Source organism: Chelon labrosus, assembly GCF_963514085.1.
Source record: "Chelon labrosus genome assembly, chromosome: 3".
Taxonomy (NCBI): Eukaryota; Metazoa; Chordata; class Actinopteri; order Mugiliformes; family Mugilidae; genus Chelon; species Chelon labrosus.
In genome coordinates this window covers 30,411,680-30,426,974 of record NC_140339.1, presented here as the reverse complement: position 1 = coordinate 30,426,974, position 15,295 = coordinate 30,411,680, and the positions used below count along the sequence as shown (strand labels likewise).

Below are 15,295 nucleotides of genomic sequence, written 5' to 3'. Positions count from 1 at the left end.
TAGCATACAGTGGAACACGCAGCACTATAACATCCTTGACCTTGAATTGCTTTTAAATCTAATATTTTTCTTTTTTTTTCTTTATTTAGTGTGCAGCAGAACATTCTTAGGACATAGAAGTCATATAATCTGCTTCCACTTAGCTATTGTCATAGATAACACTGTGACGTCTTTTAGTGTATTTATCAGAAATGTAGAAAGGCCTATATTCCAAATTAGCTAGGGCCCATGTACTTTATTCACACAATATTATTTCTTGTTCTAAGGTCCTGGAGCTCGCTGCAGAGGACAGAGACACTGGAGAAAATGCCCAGCTGACCTTTAGTGTTGTGGCAGGAGATCAAGAGCAAAAGTTCTACATGGTCAGTCACAAGCAGGAGCAGCGTGGCACCTTGAGACTAAAGAAACGTCTGGACTATGAACGACACAGCGAGCAGAGATTCAACCTCACACTGAAGGTATGCAATGGTCGTTCCAATGACATAGCCTTGTACTATTGAGCATTACTTTGACACAGCTTCTGTATCATTTCTCTCTCTCTAATTCGCGGGATTTAATTTCACTTGTGGAGGGAACCTTCAGTCAAGGGCATGCAGCATGTGTGAATGGGAAATGGAGAAATACAGACTGTGCTAACACCAGCAGAAGCTGGAGGATGCTGAAAATATGAAATAGATTTTAGTAAGCATCTCAGGTTTGGGTGCATTCACATATACCGTATTATGTTCCACTGAAAGCTTTTAACACTGTTGAATCTGATGGAAAAAAGGTATTGGAATTTTTGTAAGCAATCATCATTCAATTATATGTTTCATTCATTGCTCATAAGGCCTTCAAACCAACTTGTCAGCCAGTCAGACAGAACATTTGGTATGTCAGCTACAGACAGAACCTTTAACTTGAGCCAACTGTTTATAGAAGTGGCAGTGAGAGGTTGTGGTTACACATGGTATGGTGCGATATTGTTTCACAGCAAATGGTGTTGCTGCACTTCAGCTCAGACTTTTATTTTCTGTGATAATATTTGAGCTGTTTTTTATCATCCCTATGCTGCACTTATAATGTATGTGACACTCTATGTGGGTCTAATTCCAGGTTGAAGACCTTGACTTCTCCAGCCTTCTGCACTGTGTGGTGGAAGTGGAGGACTACAATGATCATGCTCCAGTCTTCATTCCACACTTCCTGTCCCTTGCCCCACTACCTGAGGACATCACTGTGGGAACCAGTGTGGCACGTTTGGTGGCCAGTGACTCTGATTCAGGCCAGAACCGTGACATGACCTATAGCCTATCAGAGGACTCCGATCCTGACGGTCTGTTCACCATTGACCAGTCAGGTGTACTCTCGGTGGCCCAGCCTCTGGATCGGGAGAGGATACCACAGCATCAGTTAGTTGTCATTGCAACCGATCATGGTGTTCCACCTCTGACAGGCAGTGCTACTGTTCAGCTTCCTCTGTTGGATGTGAATGATAACGGGCCAGAATTTGAGGCGGCATACTCCCCGGTAGTCTTTGAGAATGTGGCTGGTCCACAGGTAGGCTTGAATGAGTTCAATCTTCTATAACATGTAACATACTGATATATTTTATGACTTAGTAAAAAAAAGACTCATTGTTCATTGGTAGTTTGGGTAAAAAGATTCACCCTGAGCACGCCACAACTCCTCATCCTCTCCCTCCTTGTTTAGGTAGTAAGGTTGAACCAAACATCGACCCTCCTCCGAGCCGTGGACCAGGACTCACCTGAGAATGGGCCGCCCTTTCACTTCAGCGTCCCCTCTGAGTATCGCCACAGCAATGATTTCTACCTTCAGGACAACCTAAATGGCACGGCAACACTAACAGCTCTGAGGACATTTGACCGGGAGCGCCAGAAAGAGTTTGTCATTCCTGTTATCATGAGCGACAGCGGCCGTCCAGCTAAAACTGTGACCAGCACCCTGACTGTAACCATCGGTGACCAAAATGATCACGCACACGTGGCGGGGGAGAAGAAGATTTTCATCAATAGTCACAGAGGTGAGGAGGCCATCACTATGATTAAGCTTTTGTTTTCGAAAAGGAAACAGGAAAAGATAAACCAGGTGAACTGCATTACGAAGTCACATTGAGCCAATAAAAAAAACAAAACAAATACATTTTCTATCTCTGTTTCATCCTGCCAGCCAATTTATTCCTAATCTAGGTGCAGTAAAAACACATAGACACACCCTCCATTTTAATAATGTTTTCCCTTCGCCTTCATAACATTCTCACGTTGACGTTCTGGTAATCACAATTATAATGTTTATTCTTCTTCAGACTGTTGTCTGGTGTGTCCTCCAAGCAAAACATGTACTGGAGTATTTGAGTTCAGTCGAATTGCTGGCCACCTATAGGGTTCCTGAAGAATGGTTTTGAAACTGAATATGGGTGGCACTGGTTGACCCCTCTTTACTCCCTGTTTATTCAGGAATGGGCAAAGTAGTGGAGCGTAAGTGGATTTAAGAAGGTCTATGATGCCTAGGCAGACAGCTTGCAACCTGAGACAGCCCCAGCTGTCACTCAAAGCAGCAACAACCCAATTATAACTCTAACATGACTTTAAGCCTTGATATAATTGAAATGGGTGAGTTATATATAAATTCACCCCCAGTGTTCTTGCCATGAATGAAGAAATTAGATATAGAGATCCAAACCATATTTACACAAGGCTGTAAACATGTTTATTTCAGCTGTAAAGTTTTTGGCACTTCCATGCTGGCTACATTTTTCATCCCCAGAGGTAGCCGCTTGGCTCAGACTGAGAATGAATCATATTTTTCAGGTTTGTATTGGATACGGAACACAGTGTTTTGTCAGTTAGTTGAGTCAGATGTTAGGAGTATGATATTGCACCAGTTCTGCAGGTAATGAAATATTTGCATTCCTTCTCATTAAACAGTTAAATTCCTTTCTACCTCTCTGTCAGAATATATCTCTTTTCTTTCTTTAAATTGTTCTTAAATTACCTGAAAAATATCATGGTATTATCAGTATTGCCACTGAGGGCCATGAATGCTAACATTTTGTTTCAGTGGTCTGACTTTTTTCTCAAACTTTCTGGCAAAGACAAACAACAGGCTAAAATTCAAAAACTCAAGGTCTGCCTTTAAATTTTGAAGGGCACTCTCTGAATAATTCCCACATGGTTCAGACTAAGAGCAGTTGGAGGAGATAAAGTAATGGCAACAACAATTCATCCTTCTTGATTACCGCCATTGTGCATTCAAACAGCATTCTGTGTTATGCATTTCTTTCTCCCTATGTGAACTACCTGCACTGTCACTTGTTGGTTCTGCTAAAAGAAAATGGTAACTGCAGACTCAAGCATATACTTTTAGTCCTTTGCTTTTTTATGTGCAGTATTTCCTTCATTGTTAATGTAGTTTGTCTCTGTTTGGGTTGGACTCCATATGCCGTTGTGAGTTTCTAGGTTCTTACCATTTTCGCTTGGATGCTGTTGCATGTATTACACCTGCAGCACACACTTTAACATGTATACAGGCTCCCGTACGCACACATAAGCAAAGGCTTGATAGTCAGAAAACTGGCAAACTAATGCATTTCCTTTTTTTTTAGGCCGAATGCCAACTACCGTGCTTGGAAAGGTCTACTCTCCTGACCCTGATGATTGGGATAACAAGACATATGTCTTTGAAGGACATGTGCCAAGGTAAATAAAACAAATTAATTTAATAGATTGGTAGTTTCTGCTGAGATATGTGCCATAAACTATTTCAGATGACTGCCAGTTAAGGGTGGGCATCGTCTTTTTCCTGTATCTTGAGATTGTTAAAGCAGCAGTTTTGCATAAGGGAGTAGCCCCTATTCCAGATCAGTCTGTTAAGCAATATAATATATATTTTATGTTAAAGGCTGTACACACATGGAGAGAGCAGGCAGCCATGTGGAATTAATGAAATTCAGTGATTTGTAGTGATGATGACACGGAGAAAGAAAACCTTGTCCAAGGCAAAGTAGGACAATACTTAACTGGACTAATCTCAATTTGGAGGTGATGCTATTAGGTCAGCAACCAATAGGAGTGTCTAATATGTCAACTGACTGACATATGTTATAAGGAGTTCTCCCAATGTTTGCCACAGGGAAACACGCTCTGCAACTTTGGTATCTACTACTACATTCACCGTGCTGAGAGTGGGTTTGGTGCGTCAGGTGAAGCCGGACGGAGCATTGAACGTATTTTCTTTAAAAATAGAGAGAGATGGTAGCAAGAAGAGCTGGAACAGCTACAGTGCAATGGGTGATGATCTTTAAGTTATTTTCTGAAGCATCAACAACTATGGTGTTATTTTTTGAAAGAAAATTGAAGGATTAGTTTAGCTTAGTTTATTTTAGCTTAGTTTAGCTAAGATTATCCAAGATTTTCTAATCTAAATTTCTTTTATCTTATTTTAATCTACGGGTACGTGTTATAATTCCCTGTTATGCCAAGATATGTTGTATTTTCCTTCTAATCTAGTTTCCACATTTTATAGACCCTTTTTGTAATATCACTGGACGCTTTTTTGTGGGCAGGGTTTAGCTGGAGGCAAAACAATCCACAGGATTCACAGGAATATGTTAGCTAAACTCCCCAGGACCGTAAGTGTTTCTTAAAAAGGATTACCTACTGTGCAACGGCTGGTACATTTACATGTACTTGACAGAGAAACCAAGTGTGTGCACTAAAACAAACTGAGGGCATATAAATCTTTAGATGCCTATAACTATGTCCTGAATGTACTTGGGTTATTGTGAACCGAACCAACAGCTACATCTGTACAGTGACCTGCACTTGTATGGCTGGGTAAGTAGTACTAGTAAGTTGCTGAAACTACATACCTGTACCTATAGGGCCTTTTTGGATCTTGTATTAAGACCCAATCTGGGCTATCCGATCGCAAGTAACCAGCTTTAGGTACTCAGCCCTAGCATTAACACATCTGTCTCAGCTCTCCAGATCCAATCCAGTTTTGTGCTCTGTCTCTAATAGATCTCTACCACTGCTCCAGAGCAGTGATGTTTTACTGTACATGTGTCATGATTTGGACACACATGTTAAGTTATTAATTCATAACTAATTCAGTTTTTAGTGTTAAAGATTTTGTATTACAGTATCTGCTTAGTTGCTAGTTGGACAATGCCATTTTTATTTTTTTTTTACTGTAAGTGAAAAACTGGATGAGACATAGACAGTAACAAGCTAAGTGGTTGACTTGAGGTTTAATAAACGATGAGGCTTCAGCAAACTGGGAAGTACTAAGTGGGAAAACATTAGTAGTTTTACAAGAGATGTAAAATTGCCATTCAGTGATGTGAAACCAGGAATTAAGTGCTTCAGCAATGACATGATGTACACACCACAGCATGTGGTGTAAAAGGAGTTAATGCAACCATTGGCTCTACAAGTGGTTTATTATTTGATTTGCCAAAGTTCTGCCTTGGATTTCCTCTCTAATTAAACTTGAATGAGCTCATTTACTGTACAAGGATAGCATGGAGACAAGGACCAAGTGAAAGCTTTGTGCCTATTAGTCAGTCTCATTTTTCCCCTCGCCTCCTTCTCCCTAATGCATCGTCTCTGCTCACTTTCTATTATTGTCCCACTGGGCAGTTGATTAACAGCAGAAAAACAGAGTAAACACTAGAGCGCGGAACTAGAAACACAGAATGGCAGCAAGGAATGAAAGACTTTTAGTGGGTCTGTCTTCATGTTGAACAAGTGGATCAAATGTTAAATTTTATATTGTACATTTTTATTTTGTTTATATGACCAACACACAGCTACTTCATTTAATACGTATAACTTAATAACTGTTTACAACATCTATATGTTAGAGCCATGTTATGATATCTGGATCTCTGTCCTGGCAAGAGTATTGATGTTAGAAGTTTCTGCAAGACCCCATTACCTTCTGTGACAACACTGTCATTCGGTCTAATGCCAGTGTTACACCGTAGTTCAGCTGAAAGGATTGTCATTGTGGCCAGTAATCAATGGGTATGATGCGGTAAGGGTTGGGAAAAAAAATTGGTTTTGGTTAACGACAAGGAAATGCTTAATTTCAGGTCAATATTGAGGCAGTCTCCAATCTACTGATAAAAGCTGATCCCCCAACCATCCGCCACTGCAACTTTAACAACCTGTTTTTTTGTTGTTTTTTTACCTCACTGCGTTATGGGCACAGTACTTCCCTTGTGGGCATTTGACATAAATCTTGGGATGTGGACATGGGATTATAGGCTATATTTAATAATAACTGTGTTGTAATATGTGTTCTATGAACATAAGTCGAGCCCTCCTGTAGGACTCTGTGAGTACAGTAGAACATCTGATCCTAGTATATACACATACTAGAAATTTGGTTCAACCAAATCATCCCGTAGTAGTTCAGCAGGGAAATGGGGGAAATGGAGTTGCTTAGGAATCAGTCATTACAGACTTTACACTACACTGTACACCAACTTTGCAATCACAATGAGTGTGTCTTTCCACTTGCGGCAGCTGTTTTCCATGCTGATATTTGGTATATAGCTGAACTTGGTGTTCTCTGCAGACTCACTGAGACTAATGAGTAATCAGTACCGCTCCAGGGCATCAGCTTGACCCTGTCAAACTTCAAGCTGTTACTATATAGTCTCCAACCTCCAGTCTCAGCACAGGTGAGACTGGAGGCTGGAGACTATATCGTAACAGCTTGCAAACACACCATTCAGTCTTGGGTCATTGTGATCCTGCCTGCTGTAGCTAGGAGATCGGTGCAACCAGAATGAACCTCATTATTAGTAAATGCTTCTTAAAGGAACTAGGAAGTCACTACATAGAAGTGAATGCAGTGGTTAACAACTTGCTTTTGTGGGATTATTGTGTTGGGTGTTGCTTGAACATGAAACGGTAGATTTTCAGTGTTGACAAGTAAAACTTCTTTCAGCCCTGTAGAGGGCTCAGCTTGTGCAAATAGAACAAACTCATCCAAACGTGCTGTTCTTAAAAGAGTGTGGGTGTTTGTGTTCTTGTTCTTTCCCCCAGTTACTTTATCCTGAACAAGAGAACAGGTTTCCTGATCATCAAGGAGAACGCCCCACCTAGCACCTACCAGTTTCAGGTTCGTGTTTCAGATGGAATTTGGCCAGATGCTGTCTCCACTGTCACTGTACATGTGAGGGAGCTGCGAGACGAAGCCATTTACAACTCGGGATCCCTTCGCCTGGCAGGTAAGCTGGACCTCCCAGAAACACACACTCTACTGTCTCAGACGTAAAAATAGTCATTGTACGGCTGACCTGGTTGAACTATTCCCACAAGGTGTTCACAGAGAACTGAAAGTTAGGGGAGAGGATTTTTGTCAGTAAGAGAATTTGCTTCATTGAACAACTTCAACCATTGCTCGGAATAGCAATTCAGAGTAAACAAATATCGTTTTTTTCAGTCCATCTTTGCCTGAGAAAAGACAGAAACTGTTTCTCCAACCAAAAGGCAAAATAAGAAGATGATCAGAAAAAGGTTCTTGTTAAAATAAAATAAAAATGTGGTCTGTACACTGCCTAAATGCCTGATGTTTTATGATTCAAAGAAAAAATGATACAGTTCTTTGGTGGGATTTAGCTTCGAGGTTCTATAAGCTCTTTACTTAATAAATAGGTTCTGCTGATTCCATATGTGAGGCTTCACAGGGCTAATGGATTTGCAAAAATTCAGCATCCCAAGTTTAGTATGATGCAGATTATCACCATCTCTGGTGTTTACCTAATATGTTATGAATGTCTGTACATTCTTTCAGTTGATGCTTTCAACACAGTAGCATTCACAGTAAATAATAATCTACAGCTCTGAACAATACACAGTGTAATAACTTATGCTGAGACTGATATTCAACTTAGGACCTAAAGATACTACTTAATACAGACTTCCCAGTTGTGCAATATACTGTCCTTGACTTCTTTTACACTAAGCTTTAGGCTGTTTCATTTGTTACATCAGTTTTGTTTTGACATTCATTTCAAAGTGCCTGACCCCTTTGGTTATGGTCTTCTAAGCACACTTAAACCAGTTTACAGCTGCCGCAAACATCTCTTGCCATCACCCTGTCTGCTATCCTTGTGACTGATGTCCTGTGACATTGATATTATTAAAGCAACAGGGTGGATGTCTAATAGTGGTGATGTTGGAAGATGCCGAAGAAGTCACTATTTGCAGACTTGGTAAATGGTAAATGGCCTTGCTTTTATATAGCGCTTTTCTACCTATTGGTACTCAAAGCGCTTTACAGTCATAAACACATCTACCTATTCGCTCACACAAGCACACACACATTCACACACCAGTGCCACGCACTGGGAGCAACTGGGGGTTCAGTGTCTTGCTCAAGGACACTTCAGCATGTGGCACATTCCGGGGATCGAACCGCTAACCCTCTGGTTCGTGGACAACCCGCTCTACCTACTGAGCCACAGCCGACTTGTCTCCAGTCATAATAAGTGCTGATTTCTGTTTGCTCTAGTTGTTTGCAGTGTGTTGCAGATTGTTACTCTTTAAGTTAAAGAATACGCCCATTATTAATTCCTGTCCTCAGACTCGTGGGATCTCAGTTGTTGTCAACGTAAACACGGATGTGGCCAGTTTCTATTCCTTGTGCTGGCAAAATAATTAGTCGTAGTTTCACTCAGCCAGCACATTCTTCTCACATGTTGCACTGCATCCATCATTACCTGATATACAACACATTGGCTGTCTGCTCAGAATTAAATTCGCTTTAGAGGAATGGGACATGGCTGAAAGATTTTTACGATTTCAGTGATACTGAAATAGAAGCAGAACCGAGAGGCCAGGGATGCTCTCCAAAGACGCGAGGAGAGCAGAGGGAGGGAAGGAAGGAAAGGGAAGGGTGAAAACGAGAGTCAAGCTTTATATAAGTAGATAAAAGGATTTTCTTCTCATTCTAAAAGGGGGCTGAGGTAAATTAATGTGCACCAAACCCAGAGACAGCCGGGTGGAGAACAGCTGGTGCGAACATTTCAGTATTTTGTGTTCAGGAAATGAATTCATGTGCAGAATGTAGACTTGCAAATGTATGCTTAATATGATTAATGGGGGAAAAATCAAATGTAAAATTGTAAAATTGTTATTTGTTTTTTTTTTTCTTATGAAATCCTGTATTTTTCTTTAATTTAGGATAATAAGATAAGGTTTGTCAGCAACTGTGGGGTGGTCACATATTTGGTTGTTTTTGTTTTTTTTAAATGGTTTCACCGTCACCAAACAGGCGTTGGCTGTACAGTGCATAGATTTAATAGACCGTGGTTCTAACAGAGGGGCTTAAACTGAGAGTCAGAGAGCACCGTTGTCAGGCATTACTGTGAACACATGGTCAAAATCAACCTGCTGTTCCGCAAGGAACCAACTTGCAAAAAACTGTAAGCCTGTGCCTTCAAAATAAAATGTAATATGAAGGATTAATGACTGAGATCATCCTGAGGTGCAGGCAGGCTACCAAAATAGGTGTGTGTGTGTGTGTGTGTGCGCGTGCATGCGTACGTGCGTGTATGTGTGCATGCGTGCGGAGGATATGTAACAGCTGCCATTTCCAGGATTTTATTTTTCCATGTGGAGCCGTGGAGTAAACACTCTCATTGATTCTCAGTCTCGGGGATTATGAAAATATTCTACTTATAGCATTACTTACACCCTCCTTGACATTCTAAATCCCATTTGAAGAACAAATGTGGAATGCAATAAGGATGCACAAAGAAAGCACTAGTTAAATCTGCCTTGCTGAGATTAAGGCTGCCTCTCACTCTCCCTTGCGCTTTCTCAATATTGATGGAAAGGTAAAAAAATATGGTAAACAAAAAGTCCTTGAAATGTCCACATAAAACAAGCTAAGACTGAAATGCATAGCACTCAGTGGGAGGCACAGTCAGAGATACATGTACATGCAGTATACACAGCTGTTTGTGATACAGCTTGCATTATATGATGAGTACTTTATTCTTGCCAAGAGATGGTCCTTTGACACAAGATGCAGTGCTGAGATTCTCTTCTCACATCTGTCTACTCTCTAGAGTGCATGTGGTGTGGGATCAATATGTAGAAATTGGAACTGGAAAAAAATATTTAGTCTGGGATAAAAACTTCCTTCACCTTATTTATCTGATAATACCCATCACTAATACTGCCCCTGAGGATGACAGTTCATGAGCCTGCTATGGTCCATGAAAAGAACATATGCGAGCATGAAAAGCACATTTTCTGTTCCTTAGACTGCTCGATAAAGGGAGTAAACAGGATGAGGGGAGGTGTTAAGATAGCATACACAAACACACTAACAAATGTATCACATCCACTTTCAGCAGGGCATCATGGATGTAAACAGTTAATTTTATTACCAGTCAAAGGTGAGAGCTTCCACAAGTCTGAGACAATACAACTGATGCTGTTACCTCATCCTGTGCAAAAAGAACATGTAATAAACATACTTTTGAACATTACATTATGGGAAATGTAGTATCGAGTTTTTTGAAGCTTGATTAAAATCACAATATTTCAGTGTTCCGTTCTATTGGAGAGCCAGATGTCCTTGTGATTGGGAAAATTTGAGCTCAACAACCAAAAGAAACACCCCCTACAGAAACGACTACCTGGACATGCATTACCCAGTCGACAACACTAACAAGAGAGACTAAAACACTGTAAATAATGTTAACTAGGTAGTGGGTTAGAAAACTGTTGCTGCAATTGCAGCTGTAAAGATAATGCTATATTCACACTATGAGCGTCAAAAGCTACAACTCAGCGTTGTGTCAGCGAGTCCCCCCATCAGCTTGTCACTTTATATCTCCCGGCTACCACTGAAAGTGTATTGTAGCTTGTCGCTCTCTCACTGCTAGTGTGAATGCAACATTATGCAACAGTACTACACAACTCTCCCACTTCTATAGCTAGCATCAGCACAACAGCCAATCCCACCCATACCTTAAACAACAAAGGGCTCTGTACTCATGTGTTATCCTTAGAGTAAAAAAGGCTTTGACTGACCAAAAGTTTAAAAACTCTTTGTTAGCAGCTTTCTAAAGTCATTGCACCTGAATGGAAAACTACTTGAATCTGTTGGTGTAGTAATGACCAGATTATAAGCTAAGGTCAACCTTCTTGTCTGATTCTGGACAAGACAGTAAGCAAGGGATTTCATGTTGTCCCTCACTACAGTGTCTTCAGTCGCTGAGTGGGGTCTGAGGAAATTCATCTGGAAACCATAAAATCACTGTTCATCTTCTGAGATATGAGAAACTAAAGTTAATCATGAATTCTAGCTCTTGTATAAAAAAAACATGTTGAGTGCAGGGATGGAAATTTTATGTTTGGAATGAGCTAATGACTATAATTAGGCAAATAAATAGTAGGTTTTATTGGTTGCGTTAGCTGCCTAAATATTTATTGCAATACAGATCTGAAGCAGTTTAGTGCATTTCCATCTTATATTTTTGCAATGTGAATTTTACAAATAATAAATAATGTACTTGATTAGAACAAATCAGATATGTGTGATCGGTCAGATTTCTATCCATTATATCTCTTATTTTAATCCAAGTAAAACTGTATTTCCTAAGTAGAATTTCATGGCCATTGACAGCAGATGCTTTTCGTTGAAGATACGGGAGCATCTGCTTCTCTTCAGAGTTTATTTTCTGAAGGCATTTTGTCAAATTTTGTTCCCTTTCAAAGAGAAATTTCCAAAGACGTGTTCAAGTCTTCAGGAATCCTCAAAACTTGTCGACATCCTTGACAACATTTCCACTGTGTTTTGGTGATGGCATGTTTCAGTATTTGTCAGAAAAGAGCACAACAACTTCAAAAAGTACACGATAATGGTTGTTCCTTCAGATTTAACTCCACACTACATGAGTAGGGTATTTATCCCTTTTTAAAAAAAAAAAAACCCTAGCCTACAGACAGGAGGGTGTCTGTGCAATGCCTCCATTGAAGCCTCTGGGAAGGAGAAAGGAGAAGTGTTGTGAGGTTGGATCAAAGCCAGGTGCAAAGGCTGCCACTGTGTGTTAGGAGTTACTACACTCTCCCTCAGCCCCCCCATCCCTCCTGACTGTCTCACTGTCTGCCTGTGTCCTTGTTTCTCCCTCTGGACTGACTGATGGGAGCTGACATTAGCCTCGATCCCTCATGCTGTATCCACTGAGCCCGCTCTGAGCCCCCTGTCTTGTCTCTTAATGCCTAGGCTCTGTCTCCCTCTATGCACTAACAAACCTAATCACCCAGCACCCCCTTTATTGTGTGTGACTGTCAGTGTGTGTGTCCGTGCGTGCTTGTGTCCGTGCGTGAGTTCTGATTATGACATTTTTATGACATGGGGCACTTCCTTTTAGTCATTGGAACTGGTCCTCAACTTCAAGGATTGACCCAGAATCTATATTCTTTGACCAAAAGAGTCCTTCTTTCTTTCCAGAATCAGTGTTTTTAGTATAGTATATTTTAGTGTTTATGTTACTATCCCTCGAATATGGTTGAGCAAGGATTCATTTCAAATTAACAGTAATTAACTGAAACGTTGTGTCCTGTGAAACATTCACTTAATTTGAGTACCAAGTTCAGCTAAGGCCTCATGTTAGCTTTATCTGAACTTGGGACTGCATTTTGCTTCCCCTTGTATTGGAACATTAGTTAGACTTGAAATAACACTTGAGGTTGTGCTTGAGGTTGACTAAACTGTATCTGTTCTGATCTGAAATTTTCCAATTGCATTCAGATATTCTTTTTTTTTTAAAAAAAAAAACAGATTTTTTGCCATTCCTTGCCCTTCTGCTGCAAATGTTGCTTTGAGTTTTTGTTATCCATCATTACTTGGTCCTCAACACACTGCTGCACAGTGGAGGTTCTAAGATAAAGTTCACATTGGCCATGCTTCTCCATCAAGGATCTGATCCAAACTGGATGCATATAAACAGCACAAATAGGTGCTCCAACAAGTCCGTGCAAGTTTGTGGAATAAACATTTGCGTATGGCTCAAATTAGGCACAAATGTTCACTTGGACTACAGGATGGACTGATTAGAATTTAGTGGTCACAGGTCACCATAGCCTTGCAAGACATTTTCTGTCAAGTTTAATATGCAAATTGTGACAAAAATTCACACAAATATTTAATGAGATAAAATAATGAAGTGAGAACATTTTATGTCCAGAAGGTCAATGGTTAGCTTCATTTTGACAAAAACACTTGGCTATTGTTAAGCACCATAACTCAAGAATAGAAGGGTCAGTTAGAGTAGTGACAGTGACACTGAGCTTGACTGAACCTACCTTAAAACTGTGACCAATGTATAGATCGTCTGTGTCTCCTGGTTGAACGTATGTGTGAAGCCGTCAGAATTCAAACACCCTTTCTGAGAACTGTTAACTGTCACGGCTACGACACTGTCAGGCCAAGGATGTGAACGCGCGCACACAAGGAGTTTGACTCTATTTTTGCTTTCTCTCAGTGAATATACATATTAATGCAGTATACAAGCAGAGGTTTGGAGCATAGTTTGATAATGTCAGGTCAAATCAATTTTATTTCTATATTATATACAGAAAATGAAATGCCCTGAGTGGCTTTGTAAATGCATTGTGTATTTTATGAGTCTGAACAGACTGAAACTTGACTGGTTGGTGGAGGCTTACAGCTACGAGGCAGTAATTATAATTTCTGTAGCCATTTGAAAATAATTGGATTTATCCTTGGGCAGGGGTGGAAATAATGAGACCACTTATATATGGTTTTTACTCCTGTTCGTTTCTCAGACATCACAGCAAAGGAGTTCATTGAACTGAGAGGGAAGCAGCGGAGCCGCTACGAGCTGTTGGCGGACTTCCTGTCTGAGATGCTCTCAGTCCCACCTGACGATGTCAACATCTTTAGCCTAATGGATGTAAAGGAGCGAATGCTGGATGTTCGCTTTGTTGTGCACGGAGGCCCCTCTTTCCTACAGCCTGAGAAAATGCATGGTTACCTTGCCGCCCACAAACAAAAGGTAGGTCATTGTTGTCTCCTTTAGCCTTTTATTCATTCTGACACTGAAGGTATATGCAGTATATTCCTGTCAAGCTGATAGTTTTGTTTACTGGTCTGTTGGTGACTGTATTTCAGCTCTTGTTTAATTTACAATACAAACCCTTGAATGACACTCACATAATCTAACCAACTGCACACCAGGGAGTACGTGCACTGCACAGTAACTGGTAAGTCAACCCACAGAGCAGTCCTGCGCGGGTGAGAGGGAGCATTCCCAATAGGCTTGTGCTCGCTCTGTGCTTGTATATGTTGGTTGCAGGCAGCCGTTTTAGCAAAATCCTGTTAGATTCAAACAAATCAGATATGTTAGTCAAAATGAGGGACATTGATTCAGTTTGTTGGACGCAGGATCCTACACACAAAATAGTATCCAAAATCCGTCATAAATAAAACTGTTAAGGACTAAATGTTCTGTAGTTCTGTGAGTAAGCTGTCCATCATCACTAATTTCAAAGCAGTTGTTGGCTCACCTTCAGTTATTTCTTTTTTTTTTAACCGCCGTATTTTTTTTTCTTTTTTTTTTCTTTTGCAAAATAGTACACTATCGTCAATCCAGGTCAAGGCCATGTTATGTACAACTGCATCATTTGACACCAATAGCATGCACTGAACACAACATGTGTCATTGTAATGGGGTGGGGGGGCCTGGTCTGGTCTAGGTGGGGGGTACATGTCTAAGTAACATCCACATGAATGACAGGTCCAAAAGTTTCCCAGCAGAACACTGAATTGTCACAAGATGGTCCATGTTATTTACTACTCCTGTCAGTGGTTTTAATGTTGTGGCTGTATTTAGACAAGTAAACCATGCCCTCTCCAGATTTCAGGCTTTCTTTGTCAGTCTTTGTTTAATGAGCAGTTCAGAAGTGCAAAGTACAGCCCAATCCAATCCGTGCCCTAAATGGAAATCTAATTGATGAGTCCCAACATTGTAAATAATGAAAACTGTCCTGTAACACTCATGTTAAACATTTTGCTAAAAATTTTAAATTTATATTGGATGCATAAACTGAAACAGACCTTGTTACTCCATCAAAACCAAACAAACCAGGACATAACATCATACAAGCTATCATGCTGGTTATGGAGACTTTCTGAATTGATTTATTGTGATTTATTTATTGTTTATTTATAGTTGTCATCTTCAGTGGTGCCATCGTATCTTTGTCTTCATTTCAAGGTTTTACTGCTAAAGATACTG

The 15,295-nt window shown here is 40.3% G+C and overlaps 1 protein-coding gene across 1 annotated transcript in view; it reads left to right on the top strand.

Moving 5' to 3' along the window:
• LOC311485741 (neural-cadherin) overlaps positions 1-15,295 on the top strand; it is a gene marked incomplete at both ends in the record, with an annotated part of 265,222 nt that overhangs the window by 157,814 nt on the left and 92,113 nt on the right. The window contains 6 exons of the mRNA XM_084541334.1: positions 267-458; positions 1,096-1,539; positions 1,693-2,023; positions 3,605-3,698; positions 7,059-7,243; positions 13,824-14,053. Coding sequence (XP_084397460.1) covers positions 267-458; positions 1,096-1,539; positions 1,693-2,023; positions 3,605-3,698; positions 7,059-7,243; positions 13,824-14,053 — 1,476 coding nt within the window. The remainder of the gene's footprint in view (positions 1-266; positions 459-1,095; positions 1,540-1,692; positions 2,024-3,604; positions 3,699-7,058; positions 7,244-13,823; positions 14,054-15,295) is intronic.